A 17,924-nucleotide genomic window follows, 5' to 3' on the forward strand; every position below is an offset into this window, starting at 1 on the left:
AAACATGCCCTAGAGCAGTGGTTCCCAACCTTTTTCCCCCCAGGGACCCCCAAACATCTCTGATGAAATTCGCGGACCCCCTCCTAATAAGATACCATAAAATACTTTTTTTTTTTTCATTTTAATAACAAACTGCTTATACACAGGCATATGCATCACAATTAGACCCACTATGCTTCTTTAACTTGTGCCTTCAATCAACAAATCTCATCTTGCACCATATGCATTTCAAAATGTTTGGCCAATATTCAAATCCTGTATTCATCCTCTCAAATCAGTCCCTAATGGTGAACGGTTTGCATTTATGGAACAAATCAATGCAACAAATTAAACTAAATATGAGACAGGAAATTCCAATCAGTAGCAGAGAGAATCTGTCCTAGCTGGGTTTAATACCTTTTTTGTGTCATTTTAATAACAAACTGCTTATACACAGGCATATGCATCATAATTAGACCCACTATGCTTCTTTGACTTGTGCCCTCAATCAACAAATCTAATCTTGCACCTTATGTATTTCAAAATTTTGGCCAATATTCAAATCCTGTATTCATCCTCTCAAATCAGGCCCTAATGGTGAACGGTTTGCATTTATGTTGAATGAAGTAAGAATCCACTGCAGTAAAAATATCCTCACCTCGAGTGGTGGTAGTAAGGTTGACTGACATGAGAATGTCCTGCTTCAGATCCTCATTTTCAATATATTGCACATAAACGATGAGCACAGCCTCGTCTGCGACAGTTGTAGTTTCATCAAGTTGTATGGCAAATGGACCCTTTCTAAGCTTTTCTGACAGCTGCTGCTCGCAATCACTTGACATCTTATCAATTCGGTATTTCACTACATTGTTCGAGAGTGGTACTGATTTTAGTTTATCCGCCACCTGTGGGCCGCACAGTTTCTAAACCATTTTGATGCAGGCTGGTTTGATGAGCTGCTCGCCAATATTGTGCGGTTTCTTTGCTTTTGCAATTAAAAGCGAACACTCAAAGGAGGCTTCGGTAGCCTTCTGTAAATCACTGCCACCCCTGCTCCACGCTACTCTAACATCAACAGGCTTGTTCGCCTTGAGAGACTGTTCTTTCCTCCGAAAAAAGTCTGGATCCTTCCCAACGGTTTCTGGGTGCTTAGACGCCTGATGTCTCTTCAGCTTGCTGGGCTTCAGGCTCGAGTTTGCCAACTTTTCTCCACAAATCACACACTCAGGTCGTTTGTCTGGTCCCTCAGTGAAGCCCATGGTGATGTAATTTTCGCGATTGCTGTAGGTCCTAACTTTTTTTGCAGATGAGCTGCCATCATCTCCTTTTCGTTTGTCACACATTTTCGCCTCTGGCGGCTGACTGCAGACGAGCCGAGAAAGTTAACTAGCGTGCTAGGCTAGCTACAGAAAGTGATACAGTCAACTGATTCGCGTTTTAGCGGCTACCCGGTAGCCTACTGTTAACATTCAAAAATCATGTCTAGATGTTTATTTATTTATCTTTATTTTTTTATTGTAGTGGAGAGACTATTCATGCTTCTGATGATAAAAAAAAAAAAAAAAAAATATAAAAAAAAAAAAAAAAAAGACCTCAAATCATCTGTGGTCTGGCGGACCCCCTGCGCCCCCTGGCGGACCCAGGTTGGGAATCACTGCCCTAGAGCTAGGGATGTTCGATATTGGCTTTTTTACCTATACCGATATTGTCCAACTCTTAATTTCCGATATCAACCGATACCAATATATGCAGGGTCCCCCCTTCCCCCCCAAAAAACGGAATAATTTCAGGTAATTATAATTAACATTACATATCTCTTGTTGTGGAATTAACACAACATTATGCATGCTTTTGACAATAAAAAAATCAGAATGTGTTCTTACTTGCTTGCCTGGGTAAATAAAGGTAACAAATAATTATATATATATATATCTTTTGAAAACCGATACAGATCATTTCCGATATCACATTTTAATGGCAATATCGGACATCCCTACCTAGAGCCATTTTGGACCCAAACCTAAAAGAAGCACCAGGCTAAACGCATGTTGTTTGTTTCTCAGTGTAAGGTGTGAATACATGCAGTTTCCCAGCAGCACAGATTCAATGCTACCAGAAAAGTGTTTCTCCTTCAGGACGCCTACGACAAACGTCCCTATGGGGATCTTAACTTATGTGTGTGTGTGTGTCCGTGCGCGTGTGCCTGTTGTATATGGTGTGTTTACACAGTGGTTATACCCGACGCTAAGGAGATCCGGGCAGCCAGAAGGAAGCGCCGAGACGCCCGAGCCCAGAAAGACTTTATCTCCCTGGGGAAAGAGGGTCACGGCTCCCCTGGCAGCACCCCGGACCGCCGGAGCAGGGATGAAGATGATGATGATGACGTCGAAGATGAAATCGGCAGGGAGGATGATGATGATGATGATGATGAACCAGACGATCATGAGCGAAGGATCGAGTTCGCCCCACGGCCGAAAAGCATCAGGGAGAGGATTGCTGAGAAACTTGGTACGAAGAGAGAGAGGGGGGGGGGGGGGGGGGTGGGCTGGATGAGAGGGGGTGGGCTGAATGAGAGAGGGGGGGCTGGATGAGAGAGGGAGGGCTGGATAAGAGAGTTGCGGCTGGATGAGACTTGAGAGAGGTGCGGCTGGATGAGAGAGGGAGGGCTGGATAAGAGAGTTGCGGCTGGATGAGAGAGGTGCGGCTGGATGAGAGAGGGGGCTGGATAAGAGTTGCGGCTGGATGAGAGAGGTGCGGCTGGATGAGAGAGGTGCGGCTGGATAAGAGTTGCGGCTGGATGAGAGAGGTGCGGCTGGATGAGAGAGGGCTGGATGAGAGAGGGGGCTGGATAAGAGAGTTGCGGCTGAATGAGAGGTGCGGCTGGATGAGAGAGGGGGCTGGATGGATGAGAGGGGGGGCTGGATAAGGAGGAGGATGAGGAGCAGGGGTATTATATTAGCAGCAGGGTTCCTATGGTGATGGAAAACTTGTGTTGGAAGATGAAAAATGTCTGGGCCTGGAATATGTTTTGCACAGGGCATGCAACTGAACCTTTTCACCCACCAGCTTCAGTGGCAGGTGAATTTATATATTTACCAGACACCTTTATGTAGGATGTAAAATAGTGTGGTTCTTTACCTGCCAAAGTGTCTTGTTGAGCCAAAGTACCTGCATGTGCCGTTCTGATGTATTGTATCCAAAACAAATGTCTCATGACTCTGGACTGTCTTCCCAGGTGGCAGCAATCACAGTTCGTCTGACTCCTCCGAGAGGGAGGAGCAGGAGCTGTGGGAGGAGACGCAGATTGAGAAGGGAGTCAAGAGACTGCCTGGAGAACAGGTGGGGGGCCACGTCACCTGTCCTCACTCCTGTCTTCTCCTGCTCACACCGGTCTTCACTCCTGTCCTCTCTCCTGCTCACACCTGTCTTCACACCTGTCCTCTCCTGCTCACACCTGTCTTCACACCTGTCCTCACACCTGTCCTCTCCTGCTCACACCTGTCTTCACTCCTGTCCTCTCTCCTGCTCACACCTGTCTTCACTCCTGTCCTCTCTCCTGCTCACACCTGTCTTCACTCCTGTCCTCTCTCCTGCTCACACCTGTCTTCACTCCTGTCCTCTCTCCTGCTCACACCTGTCCTCACTCCTGCTCACTCCTGTCCTCTCTCCTGCTCACACCTGTCTTCACTCCTGTCCTCTCTCCTGCTCACACCTGTCCTCACTCCTGCTCACACCCGTCTTCACACCTGTCCTCTCTCCTGCTCACACCTGTCCTCTCTCCTGCTCACACCTGTCCTCTCTCCTGCTCACACCTGTCTTCACTCCTGTCCTCACTCCTGCTCACACCTGTCTTCACTCCTGTCCTCTCTCCTGCTCACACCTGTCTTCACTCCTGTCCTCTCTCCTGCTCACACCTGTCTTCACTCCTGTCCTCTCTCCTGCTCACACCTGTCTTCACTCCTCTCCTCTCTCCTGCTCACACCTGTCTTCACTCCTGTCCTCTCTCCTGCTCACACCTGTCTTCACTCCTGTCCTAGAAATTGCATCATGGAATAGTAATGGAATTTGATTAGGAAGTGCATGAACCCTGATATTAGTCCTGCTAGCTGGAGGGTTATGCATTCCACGTGTCCAGAGAACAGTGAATCATTGGGCAAAGTGGCCCTTTAACATTCCATGTCTTCTGCAGAGTCCGTCGGGCAGCGACGTCAGCTTCAGTAGCACCAGCACCAGCGGCAGCAGGAGAGCCAGGCGCCGGCAGATGAAGAAGTCGAAAGCCAACCTCCCAGAGTCTCTGCCCCCCGTCACCATCTCCATAGTCAGGAGACGCATCACTGGGAAGTCAGTCAGACACCATTACTGGACTTGTGTTTGTTTTAAAGGTGGAAGTCAGTCAGACACCAATACTGGACTTGTGTTTGTTTTAAAGGTGGAAGTCAGTCAGACACCAATACTGGATTTGTTTACTCTTGAGGTTGCTGCATTTAGATTTTTTTTTTTTTTATACATGTTGTGCTACGATCAAGGAAACTGCAGTCGTATGAATAATTATAGTTATAAGTTGGCTTATAACTAAAAAAGTAACGTTACAAGTTTATTATATAATAGATAAAAAAAAACGCAATGCTAGAAAGGTCTCATGTCCTGGGCCCTATTCCCCATACCTGGTTCAACTAAGTCGATCAAGAGTCCCATTATCCAGATTCAATTAACCCGATGTTTGAATCCGGGATTTTCCTGTTCCTCGAACGCTGATTCAGTCTCGTTCATTCGAACCAGACTTGAGACTCAGGATAATTGCGCGCGGCCGCTTCAGTTGAAAAGACAGCAGGTGTCGATAGCAGAAATCCTGATTTCCTAACGGCATTGATTGATTGATTGATTTAAAACTTTATTAACAGATTGCAGAATGGGTACAATGCAGTACGGCCTCGCCGACAAGTTAAATGCATAATCTATAGGCTAATTTTAAGTCCCTCATTACCCAAATCAATCAGATTATATTTCTTTAAACGTGCCTGCTGGCAGTAGGTTTATGGATTGAATAATCAAATGAGATCTTGCTAGCGAAAATAATTTGTTCAACTCTTTCAGAATTAGGATACGGCTCTCTTATCCATTGATGGATGTATGGGTGATGTTTTATTTGTCTGGCACCATGGTCTGATGGATGGTCCTTATGTCTCTCACGCGGACGACCCGCGTTCGAATCCCCGTCTTTTCTAATTTATTTTCTTCTTTTTGCAATGTAAATGCTTAAATTTGGTGCACTTTGAGAGCTATATAAAGAATGACATCCTCAATGCATGTAGATTTATAATATTTTAACTCAAAACTAGGCTACTTTTGCGTATAGTCTTAATATTATATTCCAAAAAAATTATATTGGAAACGCGGGGTTTCGAACTAGGGTCATCCGCTTGACAGGAGTGAGCACTAGCCGTTGCACCACTGTGCCAGACGGGATATATCCATTGTGTATCCATCAATACAAGAGACCCGTGTTTCGAATATTTTTCTTTTGAATGAAGTTTTATCTCTTTATTCTCAAATGCATTAACACTTTGGTTGCCTAAGGTTAAATTAATGATATACCATAGATTGCCAGCGCTATTTGTCTATGGAGAAAGTCCCCTTCTTTGCAGGGCTATAACTTTTTAAATTCTATTGCTACATTGCCATTATTAGGGCCCATTCAAAGTCCTATATGTATTGTTCATTGTGTAGCAACGTTAAACTTTTTCATTCACATATTCATAGTAAAGTATGGTCTAATGTATAAGTATGTTTTCATCTCTTTCTGCAGCTTTCTCCAGAACGTGATATATAGCCCCAAATGCATTATATTGATGATGAAATACAGTTTGATGGCAATCAGCGCGATATAAAAAATTCCAACTAGACGTACTTCTAGAAGTTACTACACGTCATCTGATGTTGACCGGATGGGCGAGGGGGCGTTTATAATTCCGTGGGCAGCGTTATACCAATCATCTAATGTGGGTCAAATGTTGATAATATCAGTTATTATCGAAGACGGTAACGTTACACGCTGAAACTCACCCCAGTCTCCGCGCGCCGTTGGGCGATCATCGTCGAGTAGAAATTTTATCATTATGGGATATATTATTAGCCGGTCCATCTCCAGCTTGTATAATGGTATATACGTCCAAATCATGTTGTTTATCGAGTTATTGGCAATCGATCGCTATGTAGAGTGACGAGCTAGAGTCACGGGACATGTACCGAGTGGCCGGAAGCAATACGGACGTCTAGCAAAACCTCTAGTGCGCTTCCTGTTAAGCGCTTGCGCCGATCGGCCACCAGATGGCGCTCCTGAACCGCCAGAGAGCTCAGTGGGTCCTGCTGGTGGATCTCAGGCCAGCGGAGGGACATTATGAATCCGATCGCAGATTTTTGAAATATTGATATAAAGACGACGTACAGCGTCCCCCGGCAACTTTAGCATGGCCAGCAAAGACGTCTAAAGACGGCTCCCGGCACCCAAAGTGTTAATGTGACGTCAACGGCTCATTCAATTGCTCAAATCCGTCAAACAGCGCATCTCATTCTCATCAGACATTTTAATCCCAGTTACAATATCACAATAACGTGTGAGTGATGATACAATTCAACAATCCTCAGATTCCTCGTAATTCATAATCCACAAAGACCACAATCCACGCATAGACACTTCAATTTTATGCTTGAATGAAACACAATCCGGGCGCTCCGTTAAGCAAATCTACAGCGGAGAATATATGAAACTAATCAGAGCCAAACGGCCGATAGGTTTCATTCATTAAAAATATCCCTGCGGGATTCACATTTGCAATGCGGCGTTATTAAAATAACCACATGCAGCGAGTATCGCGACTCTGAGCGCCGTATATGACGTGCATTATTTTATTTAGGACAAAGTAAATCTATAGGCTGAATATGATTTATTATCAGTATTTAGTTCTATTATTATACATTTCAAAAGCCCCCTCTAGGAAAACGAAGCACAAAAACATAATTCAGAATGGTATAATGGGATCTAGACTGTGAGAAATATTTCAGGAAGCGAGCTGGCATTTCTTTGCGAGGGCGTGGCCATGCAGGTTATCCAGCTAACTGAACTTAACCCTGCTCCGGACCAGGTTCAAACTTTCTGATCTGTTACCATGGTGATTTAGAAAATCCGACTTCGGGGAACAGAAAGGTCCGGCTTAAGTCAAGCTATGCTGGAAATTATCCGGCTAACTCAGTTAGCCAGGTACGGGGAACGGGGCCCTTGTCTGGTTGAATCAGTGATTAACATGGAAGCTTCTAAACATTCCCATCAGCCAATCACTTCAAAACTAATACATCATTGTTTCTTCCTCTCCTCTCTTCCTCCCCCAGGCTGGAGTCCCTCAGGGGGGTGTACCGGGCACGGCAGGCGGAGCTGAGGAGGATGGAGGGGGACATGGAGAGCGCCAGGAGCTCCCTGGAGAATCTGGAGGACGGTTCCTCGGAGAGGCAGCTGAGATTCTACCGCTCCATGACCCTCTACACACACAACCTGGTTGAGTGTCTTCGTGAGAAGGTACCTGATGTCATCTGTTGTTCTGTGTCTGTTATGAGCAGATCTGGGTTCAAATAGTATTCATAGGGCTTTACTCCACTAAAGAGTGGAAGCGGACAGTGCCGGTTAGCCTAGGTATTGTCCAACTAACACCTCTCCCGAAGGCTAGCCGGCACTGTCCGCTTCCATTCAGTGTGCTAAGCTAGGCTAACGTGCAGCCAGATAGCTTTCTACTGAACGCACAGAGAGGGAACTGGTATCTATCTTCTTATCTCTCTCTCTCTGGGGAAGATGGTAAGCGAATTTCCCCAAATGTTGGCGTGTTCTTTTAAAATAATATAATAAACATTTTAAAGGGGAACTATCTTATAAATGGCCTTTTTCAGTGTTTAGCATTGTTTCCTAGCTATGTGGACTTATATTAATATGATCTATGTCTCTAATTCTCATATTGGCGCATTCTTCCAATTCTCCTCTCACAATATTCACCCTCACTGAACTGAGTCATCTGAAAATGTGCTGATTTGTGATGTCAGTGAGACTCAGCTGCATAATAATGTGGCAGTTGATGTGGCTAGGGTTACAGTGGTTGGAGCCCACGCTCAAAACGGCTTAAGATCTTGAGGTAGAAAAATGCTGTTTTTGAGGACTTGATTAGAAATACAAAACAATTAATAAAAAAAATAAAAAAATTACAGAGGTGTTCCATAAACTCACAGGAATTGTGTAAAAGTGCCCAAATAGTGAAAGAAAGAGTAAAATAGTTCCCCTTTAACATTCAACATTGTGAGGCGGCTAAGTGGCGCAGTGGGCAAGGCGCTCGCCACTAACGCAGGAGATGCTGGGTTCGAGCCCTGGTCGTTCATACTAACACAATTGGCAGTATTAGGGGATGGGAAAGCCGGTGGGTGGGGATCGGACGTTGTGGACAGCGATTCCTACAGGTCGGTTGGTGCGCCTGTACAGCAGAATCAGGAAGCAACGGGGGAAACGTGAGCCTCCAACGCGTTACTCCTCGCCGCTGAGAGATCGTGCTGTTCAGGTGAAAAGATGCGACGGCTGCCTCCTCGTGTACCGGAGGGGACACGTGATGCAAGGCTTCGTCCACAGTGCAGCCGACCAGTGGGAGGCATGGTCTAGCAACGTTCGAGACAGGGGAGGGTAGAATTGAAGGGAGAATTGGATAATACGAAAATTGGGATGGGAGAAAAATAGAAAATGGGGAGAAAAAGTAGATACAAAAAAAAACATTCAACATTGTGTTTACCTGAACAAACATGGCACTGAGTAGTAGTGTTGGAGTAGTTTTATGAGTTTTATGAGCACAGTATTGGAGCTGATCCTGCTTCTTGACTCCCTCCTCCTCCTCCTCCTCCTCCTCCTCCTCCTCCTCCACCTCCTCCTCCTCCTCCTCCTCCCAGGTGGTAGAGATCAACTCCTTGGAGCTGGAGCTCCACGCTATGCTGGCTGACCAGACGGAGGCGCTGTTGGCACACAGACGACAGACCGTCCGAGAAGAGGCAGCCCGTATGCAGCAGCTCAGCTGTGAGTAGAGGCTTCTAAAAGTACTGACCTAGGATCAGACCGCTCGGGTCACATGACCATATACACCTCACTACGACTGGTCTCAGATTCCACTCCTACTTTGAAATGCTTAATGAATACAGACCCTTGGACCTTAAAGCCTCATCTCAGCCTGACCGGAGCCCGGAACTCTCTGTCTAACCTAGAGCTGCTGCTGATGATTATTTAAGTAATCGATGAATCCAACAATTAATTTATTGATTATTAATCGGCGTGTCTAAACATTTTCATCCAATTCATAATTTTAAATGTAAGTTGTGTTTTATTCTTCCTGTGTATATATGAACTGAATTCTAGCTAAAGCAATTTAACAGGGTATTTTTAGAGCATTTCTTAACGATATTACATTTTGGAACATTTAACTGCCATAAGTCAAGATAGACTGCGCTCACAAAATATAACACTGGGTGCTGAAATCCCGTGGAGTATATTAGAAAAAGAAAGCAATACGCTTGGACCAGCACTCACAGATTTTGATTATTTAATGGCAGCCTGAAACAAACATGTTTCGGAACAATTTATGTTCCTTCCTCAGTGTTGATGGCTAGCAAATGTTCTCACCGACAATAATGTTTATATACCAAGCAAAGCAGGAAGTGACGTCATCCACAGGTGTGTTGATAGTTTCTATAAGGTCGAATTTGACCCAGGAAGTACTTTGATGCCAAGAGTCCATTCTTAAGTCAAAATTACCACAATATAGAAATAATAAATGTAGATATAAAATATATAAACATAAAATTGTTGTTATACTAGAAACAAAAATAACATCTAGTATGTATGGCTAGATAGATTCACTCTAATGCCTTATTCATTTTAAATATAAAATATAAAAAATAAAATTATTAAACAAGAAACCCTTTTTTTGAGCCTCATAATAAAGAGGAAAAAACTACACCTGTTCGGTGTGTCTAAGGTTATTAGTCTTACGAATGGCTCTTTAAAATAGATCTATAGTCTAATCATTAATACTCCCTTGTATACTTAGATACTTGTTGCTTAAATAACCAGATGCCCTTATTTGTTGGGCTAAATGGATATTACTCATATTTACTGAACCAGGCTCACCCTCCATACATCATTCTAAAGATACTAAAACATGAACTAATAATCGGCCTTAATGGGAAAGGTATTTAAAGGAAGCAGGTGTGGCAATTCCAGGTGTAGGGGTGGCAGAATAAACAACACACAGACAGGTTGCAGTTCCCAAAATCATGCTCTTTATTTTCTATTCAAATAATAATTGCTTGCTGGCGGTAATCTGTCGGCCGGGCGGCGTCTCCGCTCTGTGGCCTTTTGCCTTGCGCTGCTACGGGGGACTGAGAGGAGGCTCCTCGGCTCCATTAAGTCCCCCCTCCCCAACAGGCGCACCGCGCCGTGATTCGCTAATCACCTAATCACTTCTGATGGGTCTCTAGTGACAGGTGCGTCCGGAAGCGGACGCCCAAACATGGGCAGCGCCCAGCCATTGGGTCGCCACGTAGCGCCCATCAATCACCAAGCCCAGGGGTGGCTTGGGGTTGCCACAGTACCCCCCCTCCAGCTCCGACCGTCGGGGAAGAGCGTCCGACGCCCAACAGGCATCCTTCCTGGAGAGGGCGTCTGCGTTGCCATGCGCCACCCCGGACCTGTGAATGACAGAAAAGTTAAATGATTGCAACTCCAGAAACCATCGAGTCACCCTGGCATTGGTCCCCTTTGTCTTGGCCATCCAGACGAGGGGGGCGTGATCCGTCACCAGCGTGAAGCGCCTCCCCAGCAGATAATAACGGAGCGTCTCCAGTGCCCACTTAATTGCCAGACCTTCGCGCTCCACCGCAGAATAGTTGCGCTCGTGTGGCAGCAGCTTCCTGCTCACATATAAGATTGGATGTTCCTCACCCTCCAGTTGCTGGGAGAGGACCGCTCCCAGTCCCACCTCTGATGCATCTGTCTGTACCGTCATCTCCTTGTCGAAGTTCGGGGAGACCAGCACCGGTCCCGAACAGAGGGCAGTCTTGAGGTCCTCGAACGCCGCCTCCGCCTCCGGTGTCCACTTCACCGTGAACGGCCGCCGCGCCTGGGTCAGATCTGTGAGGGGAGCAGCGCGAGCAGCGAAGTTAGGGATAAACCTCCTATAATAGCTCGCTAGCCCATTAAATGTCCTGACCTGCTTCTTGGTTAAAGGGCGAGGCCACTCCCTTATCGCATCAATTTTCCTCTTCTGCGGTTTTACATTGCCCCGGCCTATTGTGAACCCCAAGTACTCTGCCTCTTCTAGTCCCAGCCTGCATTTCTTTGGGTTGGCGGTGAGACCCGCCTCCCGGAGGGCACCCAACACCGCTCTCACCTTTTGGAGGTGGGTGTCCCAATCTGATGAGTGAATGATAATGTCATCGAGATATGCGGCTGCATAATCCCGATGGGGCCGTAGTACTCTGTCCATCAGCCTCTGAAAGGTAGATGGCGCCCCATGCAGGCCAAACGGGAGAACTTTATAATGAAACAGCCCGTCTGGGGTGGAGAAAGCCGTCTTCTCCCTCGAGGCGGGGGCCAGAGGGACTTGCCAATAACCCTTCGTTAGATCTAGTGTTGTGATAAACCTGGCCAGGCCCAGTCTATCAATGAGCTCATCCACTCTAGGCATGGGATAGGTGTCAAACTTTGAAATGTCATTAAGCTTCCTGAAATCATTGCAGAACCTGGTTGTTGAGTCGGGTTTCGGCACTAAAACAATAGGACTGGACCACCCGCTATGAGACTCCTCAATTACTCCCATCTCCAGCTTGACCCGCACTTCTCTTCTTACGGCCTCTCTTTTTGCCTCTGGGATACGATAGGGCTTCAGCTTTACCTTGTCTCCCGGGCTGGTAATGATGTGGTGCTGGGCCAATGTGGTGCGGCCCGGCGTGGCCGAAAACACGTCCCGGTTCTGTTGGACCAGCTCCCGAAGCTCCTGCCGTTGGGTCGGGGACAACTGTTCCCCGATGGGAACATCGGCCGCCTCTGCCACCTGCTGCGCAAAAGGGGGGAGAGGGGGGGGCGAGAGCAACACATCCCGGGCATGCCATTTCTTCAACAGGTTAACATGGTATAACTGTCGATGCTTCCTAGTCCTACGGTCGGGCTGGTGGACCTTATAGTTGACGGGACCCACTTTTTCGATTATGTTGTAGGGTCCCTGCCATTTGGCTAGGAATTTGCACTCTGCTGTCGGAACCAGTACTAGGACCCGGTCCCCCACATTAAACTCCCGTGGCTGTGCGCCCCGGTCATAAATGCGCTTCTGTGCGTCTTGGGCCTGTTGCATATGTTCTCTCACCACTGGCCAGAGCGCCTTCATCCTGTCTCTCATTACCTGCACATGCTCTATGAGAGACCGGTGGGGCGACGGCTGTTCCTCCCAAATCTCCTTTGCGATGTCCAGGAGACCCTGCGGCTTGCGGGCGTAGAGCAGCTCAAACGGCGAGAAGCCAGTGGAAGCCTGTGGGACCTCACGCACAGAGAACATCAGAAAGGGCAACAACTGATCCCAATTCTTCCCATCCTTCTCCATCACCTTTCTTAGCATGCTTTTCAGTGTTTTGTTGAAGCGTTCGCACAGCCCATCCGTCTGTGGATGGTATATGGAGGTTCGCAGCTGTTCCACTTTCATTAGTTTGCACATTTCTTTCATGACCCGCGACATAAAGCACGAGCCCTGATCAGTGAGAATAGAGTCGGCAATTCCCACCCGACTAAACAAATGAAAGAGCTCCCGTGCCACAATTTTGGCCGTCACCGTGCGTAACGGGATGGCTTCGGGGTAACGTGTTGCATAATCTATGATTACCAGTATATACTGGTGGCCTCGGGACGATTTGACTAGAGGGCCCACCACGTCGAGGGCAATTCTTGAGAATGGGGTCTCAATGATGGGCAGCGGGATCAGAGGATTTTTATAGTGTACCTTTGGTGCTGCGCGTTGACACTCTGGGCAGCTCCTGCAGTAGTCCTCTACCGCTCTCTTCATGCCCGGCCAATGGAAACGCGCCTTTATGCGCTCCATGGTTTTGTCCACGCCCAGGTGCGCTCCGAGGATATGTGAATGCGCTAGCTGGAGTACAGTGGGAATAAAGAACTTCGGCACCAGCAATAGATCTTTAACCTCATCATTCTTTTTTACGACTTGGTACAGCAGTTGTCTTTTTATTGCAAAGTGAGGATATGACAGGTTACTCACCCCCTCCACTGGATTTCCATCTACGGTTTTGATATTCGCCCGGGCCTGCGTTAGGTTTGGGTCTTCCAGCTGGGCCGTTCCGAACTGACCCGCCAGGTCCCTCCCCTCCTCATCCGCCTGGGGGAACTCCGCAAATGGGTCCTTGTCACTGCTATCCGTCTCGGGGCCTGCTTGGGGCGCCGGCGCGTCGTCACCCACACCTGATGCCGTCTCCGTCTCACTCCCCGGTATATTCGGGGGTTCCGGCGCGTCGTCACCCACATCTGATGCCGTCTCAGTCTCACTCCACGTTCAGAGCACACACCTTCGGCTGACGTAACCCTTTCCTCTTCCTCGGTTTACCCGTAGAGGGTGGGGTGCGCGGGGAGATGACGGCTGAGCACAGCTGGCGATACAGGGGGCAGTCTCGACCAATCAGCAGCGCTACCGGCAGGTTGGGTATCACGCCGGCTGTCATCGAGCAGACCCCCTTGGTGGTTGTCAGTGTGATCTGCGCTGTGGGATACAACTTTGTGTCCCCGTGCACACAGGACACTGACACTTGCGGAGCCTCTGTGTCGCAGTGTGCCAAATGGGGCTGAACCAGCGTTATGACACTACCCGAGTCCAGGAGCGCTACGGCATCTTCGTCGTTGACGCGCACGGGTAAAAGTGTCGCTGATGTTTCCTTATGGGCCCAACAGGCTGCGCCATAATTGCACGTCTTTCCGCGGGGGTCTGAAGCTGCCGCCGATGGCATGGACACATCCCGGCCTGGGCAGTTCCACGAGAGATGCCCGGGCTCGCCGCAGTCATAGCAGCGTCTTTGGTCCTGGTCGAACAGCGGTCTTCTTCGGGGTAGTTCGGGATCACCTGCGTTCCCTACCCGGCCCCTTGGGCTGGGCTCGTCGGGACCCCTCCTTGTTCTCGGCCGCTCTGGCTTTTCCCCTCGCCCCCCTTTGAGTAAGTCCCGCGTTACCTGGTGGGCCTCCACAATATTCACTAGCTGCTCCACGGACGGGGGTCCGCTTGACTCGCCTGCTTCTTCGTGTCATAAGGGAGGGCTCTGACAAAGCGGTCCATTACAATCCGTTCCAAGACCGTGGGCCCTCCGGGGTCGGTCATTAGCCAGGCTCGGCTTATGCGGACTAGGTCGTGCATCTGGGAGCGCGGGGAGGCCTGTGCGTCATACACCCAGTCATGGAACCGCTGCGCACGGGACTGCAGACTATGGCCGTAACGGGACAAAATCTCCTGCTTTAGCCGAGTGTAGTTCTCGGCTTGCTCCGGTGGCAGGTCCTGGTAGGCCTTTTGCGCATTACCCGACAGGAAGGGGGCCAGAAGTCCCCCCCAGTCGTCCTCTGGCCAGCCCTCCCGGCCGGCGGTGCGCTCAAACGCTAGGAGATAGGCTTCTACATCCTCCTGCTCCGTCAGCTTGGGGATGAAGCGCCCGGGGTTAGGCCGCTTCCCTGCGGCCCCTTCGTCCCGCCGGTGAGAGGCCATCCGCTGGAGCTCCGCGTGGATCATCCCCGTCTGTTTCCTCTGTTCTTGCAGGGCCTCTTCGTGCCGGGCCTGTTGTTCCAGGTTCGCCTTTACGAGCTGCTGCACCAGCGCGTCCATGCTTCTTTTCGTTATTAAATATATATTTTTTTCTTTTTCTTTAATTTCTTTTATTCTACTTCGATAAAGTCTATTGTTGTTTATTCCGCACCCCTGATTGCCAGTAGACTATGCCCGCATTCTCCACCACTGTGGCAATTCCGGGTGTAGGGGTGGCAGAATAAACAACACACAGACAGGTTGCAGTTCCCAAAATCATGCTCTTTATTTTCTATTCAAATAATAATTGCTTGCTGGCGGTAATCTGTCGGCCGGGCGGCGTCTCCGCTCTGTGGCCTTTTGCCTTGCGCTGCTACGGGGGACTGAGAGGAGGCTCCTCGGCTCCATTAAGTCCCCCCTCCCCAACAGGCGCACCGCGCCGTGATTCGCTAATCACTTCTGATGGGTCTCTAGTGACAGGTGCGTCCGGAAGCGGACGCCCAAACATGGGCAGCGCCCAGCCATTGGGTCGCCACGTAGCGCCCATCAATCACCAAGCCCAGGGGTGGCTTGGGGTTGCCACACAGGTCAAAACGTTCTCTTCATTCATCCCTCTTGGTTCTATACAGTTAAAGAGGTGAATATAATAACACTCCCTTTGCAATAGTAGCTTATGCCTGTCACCTCCCCTGGCGGGCCTATGAACTAACTCTAGACCCATATAACGGAGATCTTTGACAGCATGCTTGCAAAACGGATTTTCCCATAATAAAACCGACTCACTTTATGTCTAACATCCCAGATGGGAATTTTCCCTGTCAATCTTGTGTACATTGCCAAGGGATGATCAAAGACAAAAGTTATACACACCCAAAAACGGGCAAACGGATAGTTTTTTTTTATTATTTTTTTATTATCTTTCTTCCCCTCCTTTTTCCCGATTTTCTCTCCCCATCCCACCCTTCCTGGTTGTTGCGTACTTTCCCCTACTGTTGGTCCGGGAGACCGGAGACTGTCGCATGCTTTCCTCCGACGCATGTGCAGCCTGGGGCAGGCCAACCTGGCCGCGCAGGCTCTCACCGGGGAGAGTGTAGCGTGTGGGAGGCCACACTATCTCTCCTCAGTTCCAGCCCTCGCTGAGCAGGCGCCCCGACCGAACTGTAGGGGTTGCTGTCCACAACGCCCAGGACCCACCCTTCAGCTTTCCCACCCTCTGATACGGCCAATTGTATCAGTGTGAGGGGCCAGCCAAGCTGATAGCAACGCCGGGAGCTGGATTCGAACAGGCGAATCCTAGTGTCTCCCGGTGTTGGTGACGGACGTAATCTCCGTGCGCCACCTGCCCCCCCCCCCGGATACCGGTTAAAGGACGTATTACCTGTAATTCCTCCAACATAGTATACCTGCTGAAATGTCCTTGTGATTTTTCATATGTAGGCAAAACAACGAGACCATTCAAATTAAGAATCAGTGAACACAAGTGTTCAATCAGAAATTCAGACGTCAAATCTGCGCTAGCTAGACACTTCAAGACTTGCAAGCATGCTGTCAAAGATCTCCGTTATATGGGTCTAGAGTTAGTTCATAGGCCCGCCAGGGGAGGTGACAGGCATAAGCTACTATTGCAAAGGGAGTGTTATTATATTCACCTCTTTAACTGTATAGAACCAAGAGGGATGAATGAAGAGAACGTTTTGACCTGCTTCCTTTAAATACCTTTCCTATTAAGGCCGATTATTAGTTCATGTTTTAGTATCTTTAGAATGATGTATGGAGGGTGAGCCTGGTTCAGTAAATATGAGTAAGATCCATTTAGCCCAACAAATAAGGGCATCTGGTTATTTAAGCAACAAGTATCTAAGTATACAAGGGAGTATTAATGATTAGACTATAGATCTATTTTAAAGAGCCATTCGTAAGACTTAATAACCTTAGACACACCGAACAGGTGTAGTTTTTTCCTCTTTATTATGAGGCTCAAAAAAAGGGTTTCTTGTTTAAAAATTTTATTTTTTATATTTTATATTTAAAATGAATAAGGCATTAGAGTGTATCTATCTAGCCATACATACTAGATGTTATTTTTGTTTCTAGTATAACAACAATTTTATGTTTATATATTTTATATCTACATTTATTATTTCTATATTGTGGTAATTTTGACTTAAGAATGGACTCTTGGCATCAAAGTACTTCCTGGGTCAAATTCAACCTTATAGCAACTCTCAACACACCTGTGGATGACGTCACTTCCTGCTTTGCTTGGTATATAAACATTATTGTCTGTGAGAACATTTGCTAGCCATCAACACTGAGGAAGGAACATAAATTGTTCCGAAACATGTTTGTTTCAGGCTGCCATTAAATAATCAAAATCTGTGAGTGCTGGTCCAAGCGTATTGCTTTCTTTTTCTAACATTTAACTGCCACCAATGAAAATGTTTTTCACATGTGCTCATTTCCTCTAGACCCTCCTGAGGGGCAGACTGGGGACTCCAGCGATGGGGACCACAATCATAGGTGAGGAGGAGGGACTTGATCAGAATCAACGGCAGAGAGTCGGTGGGTTTACTGGGAGTGTGACAGTCCTGCTGTGTCTCTGTGTTCATCCAGTGAGTCGGGGGGGGAGGACAGCGAGGACGTCCCAGAGGACACGCAGCCCTCCGCAGAGGAACAGGAGACACTGGAGAGCAAGAGAGGTGAGGGGGAGGGGTTTATCTATCTATCTGTCTGTCTATTTCTATCTTTCTCTCTGTGTATCCGTTCTCGCTCCCCTTGTGTTGCTCAGTCTCTCTCTTCTCTCTCATTGTCTCCTCTCTTTCCTCTCTCTCTTGCCCTCTCTCTTGGCTAAAGGAGATAACAAATGAGGCGATTATTATTGTGCTTGGAATGGTTTGAGAGTGCTCAGCAAAAAAAATTGTGTGTGTGTGGTCCTATGTTTAGGTTGGGGAGTCCATTGTCCTAGTAAACACACACACACTAAACTATTATGTCGGCGAAACAGTTTAGACAAATTTTTTTACAACTGAGGTAGGTAGATTAAATCTTTTTAGACTAAAGTACAGAAAAAAGGTACCGGTACTGGTATAATAA

At 47.8% G+C, this 17,924-nt stretch overlaps 1 protein-coding gene across 2 annotated transcripts in view; it reads left to right on the forward strand.

Annotated features, from left to right (window-relative positions):
* Positions 1-17,924, forward strand: part of gcfc2 (GC-rich sequence DNA-binding factor 2) — a 39,984-nt gene that overhangs the window by 5,481 nt on the left and 16,579 nt on the right. For both annotated transcript variants that reach the window (XM_084338046.1, XM_084338047.1), the window contains exons 4-10: positions 2,209-2,487; positions 3,215-3,318; positions 4,169-4,320; positions 7,366-7,549; positions 8,950-9,073; positions 17,300-17,351; positions 17,445-17,530. In XM_084338046.1, the coding sequence (XP_084194172.1) occupies positions 2,209-2,487; positions 3,215-3,318; positions 4,169-4,320; positions 7,366-7,549; positions 8,950-9,073; positions 17,300-17,351; positions 17,445-17,530 (981 nt within the window). The remainder of the gene's footprint in view (positions 1-2,208; positions 2,488-3,214; positions 3,319-4,168; positions 4,321-7,365; positions 7,550-8,949; positions 9,074-17,299; positions 17,352-17,444; positions 17,531-17,924) is intronic.

This window comes from Notolepis coatsorum (assembly GCF_963971535.1).
Source record: "Notolepis coatsorum genome assembly, chromosome: 2".
In the NCBI taxonomy this organism is placed as follows: Eukaryota; Metazoa; Chordata; class Actinopteri; order Aulopiformes; family Paralepididae; genus Notolepis; species Notolepis coatsorum.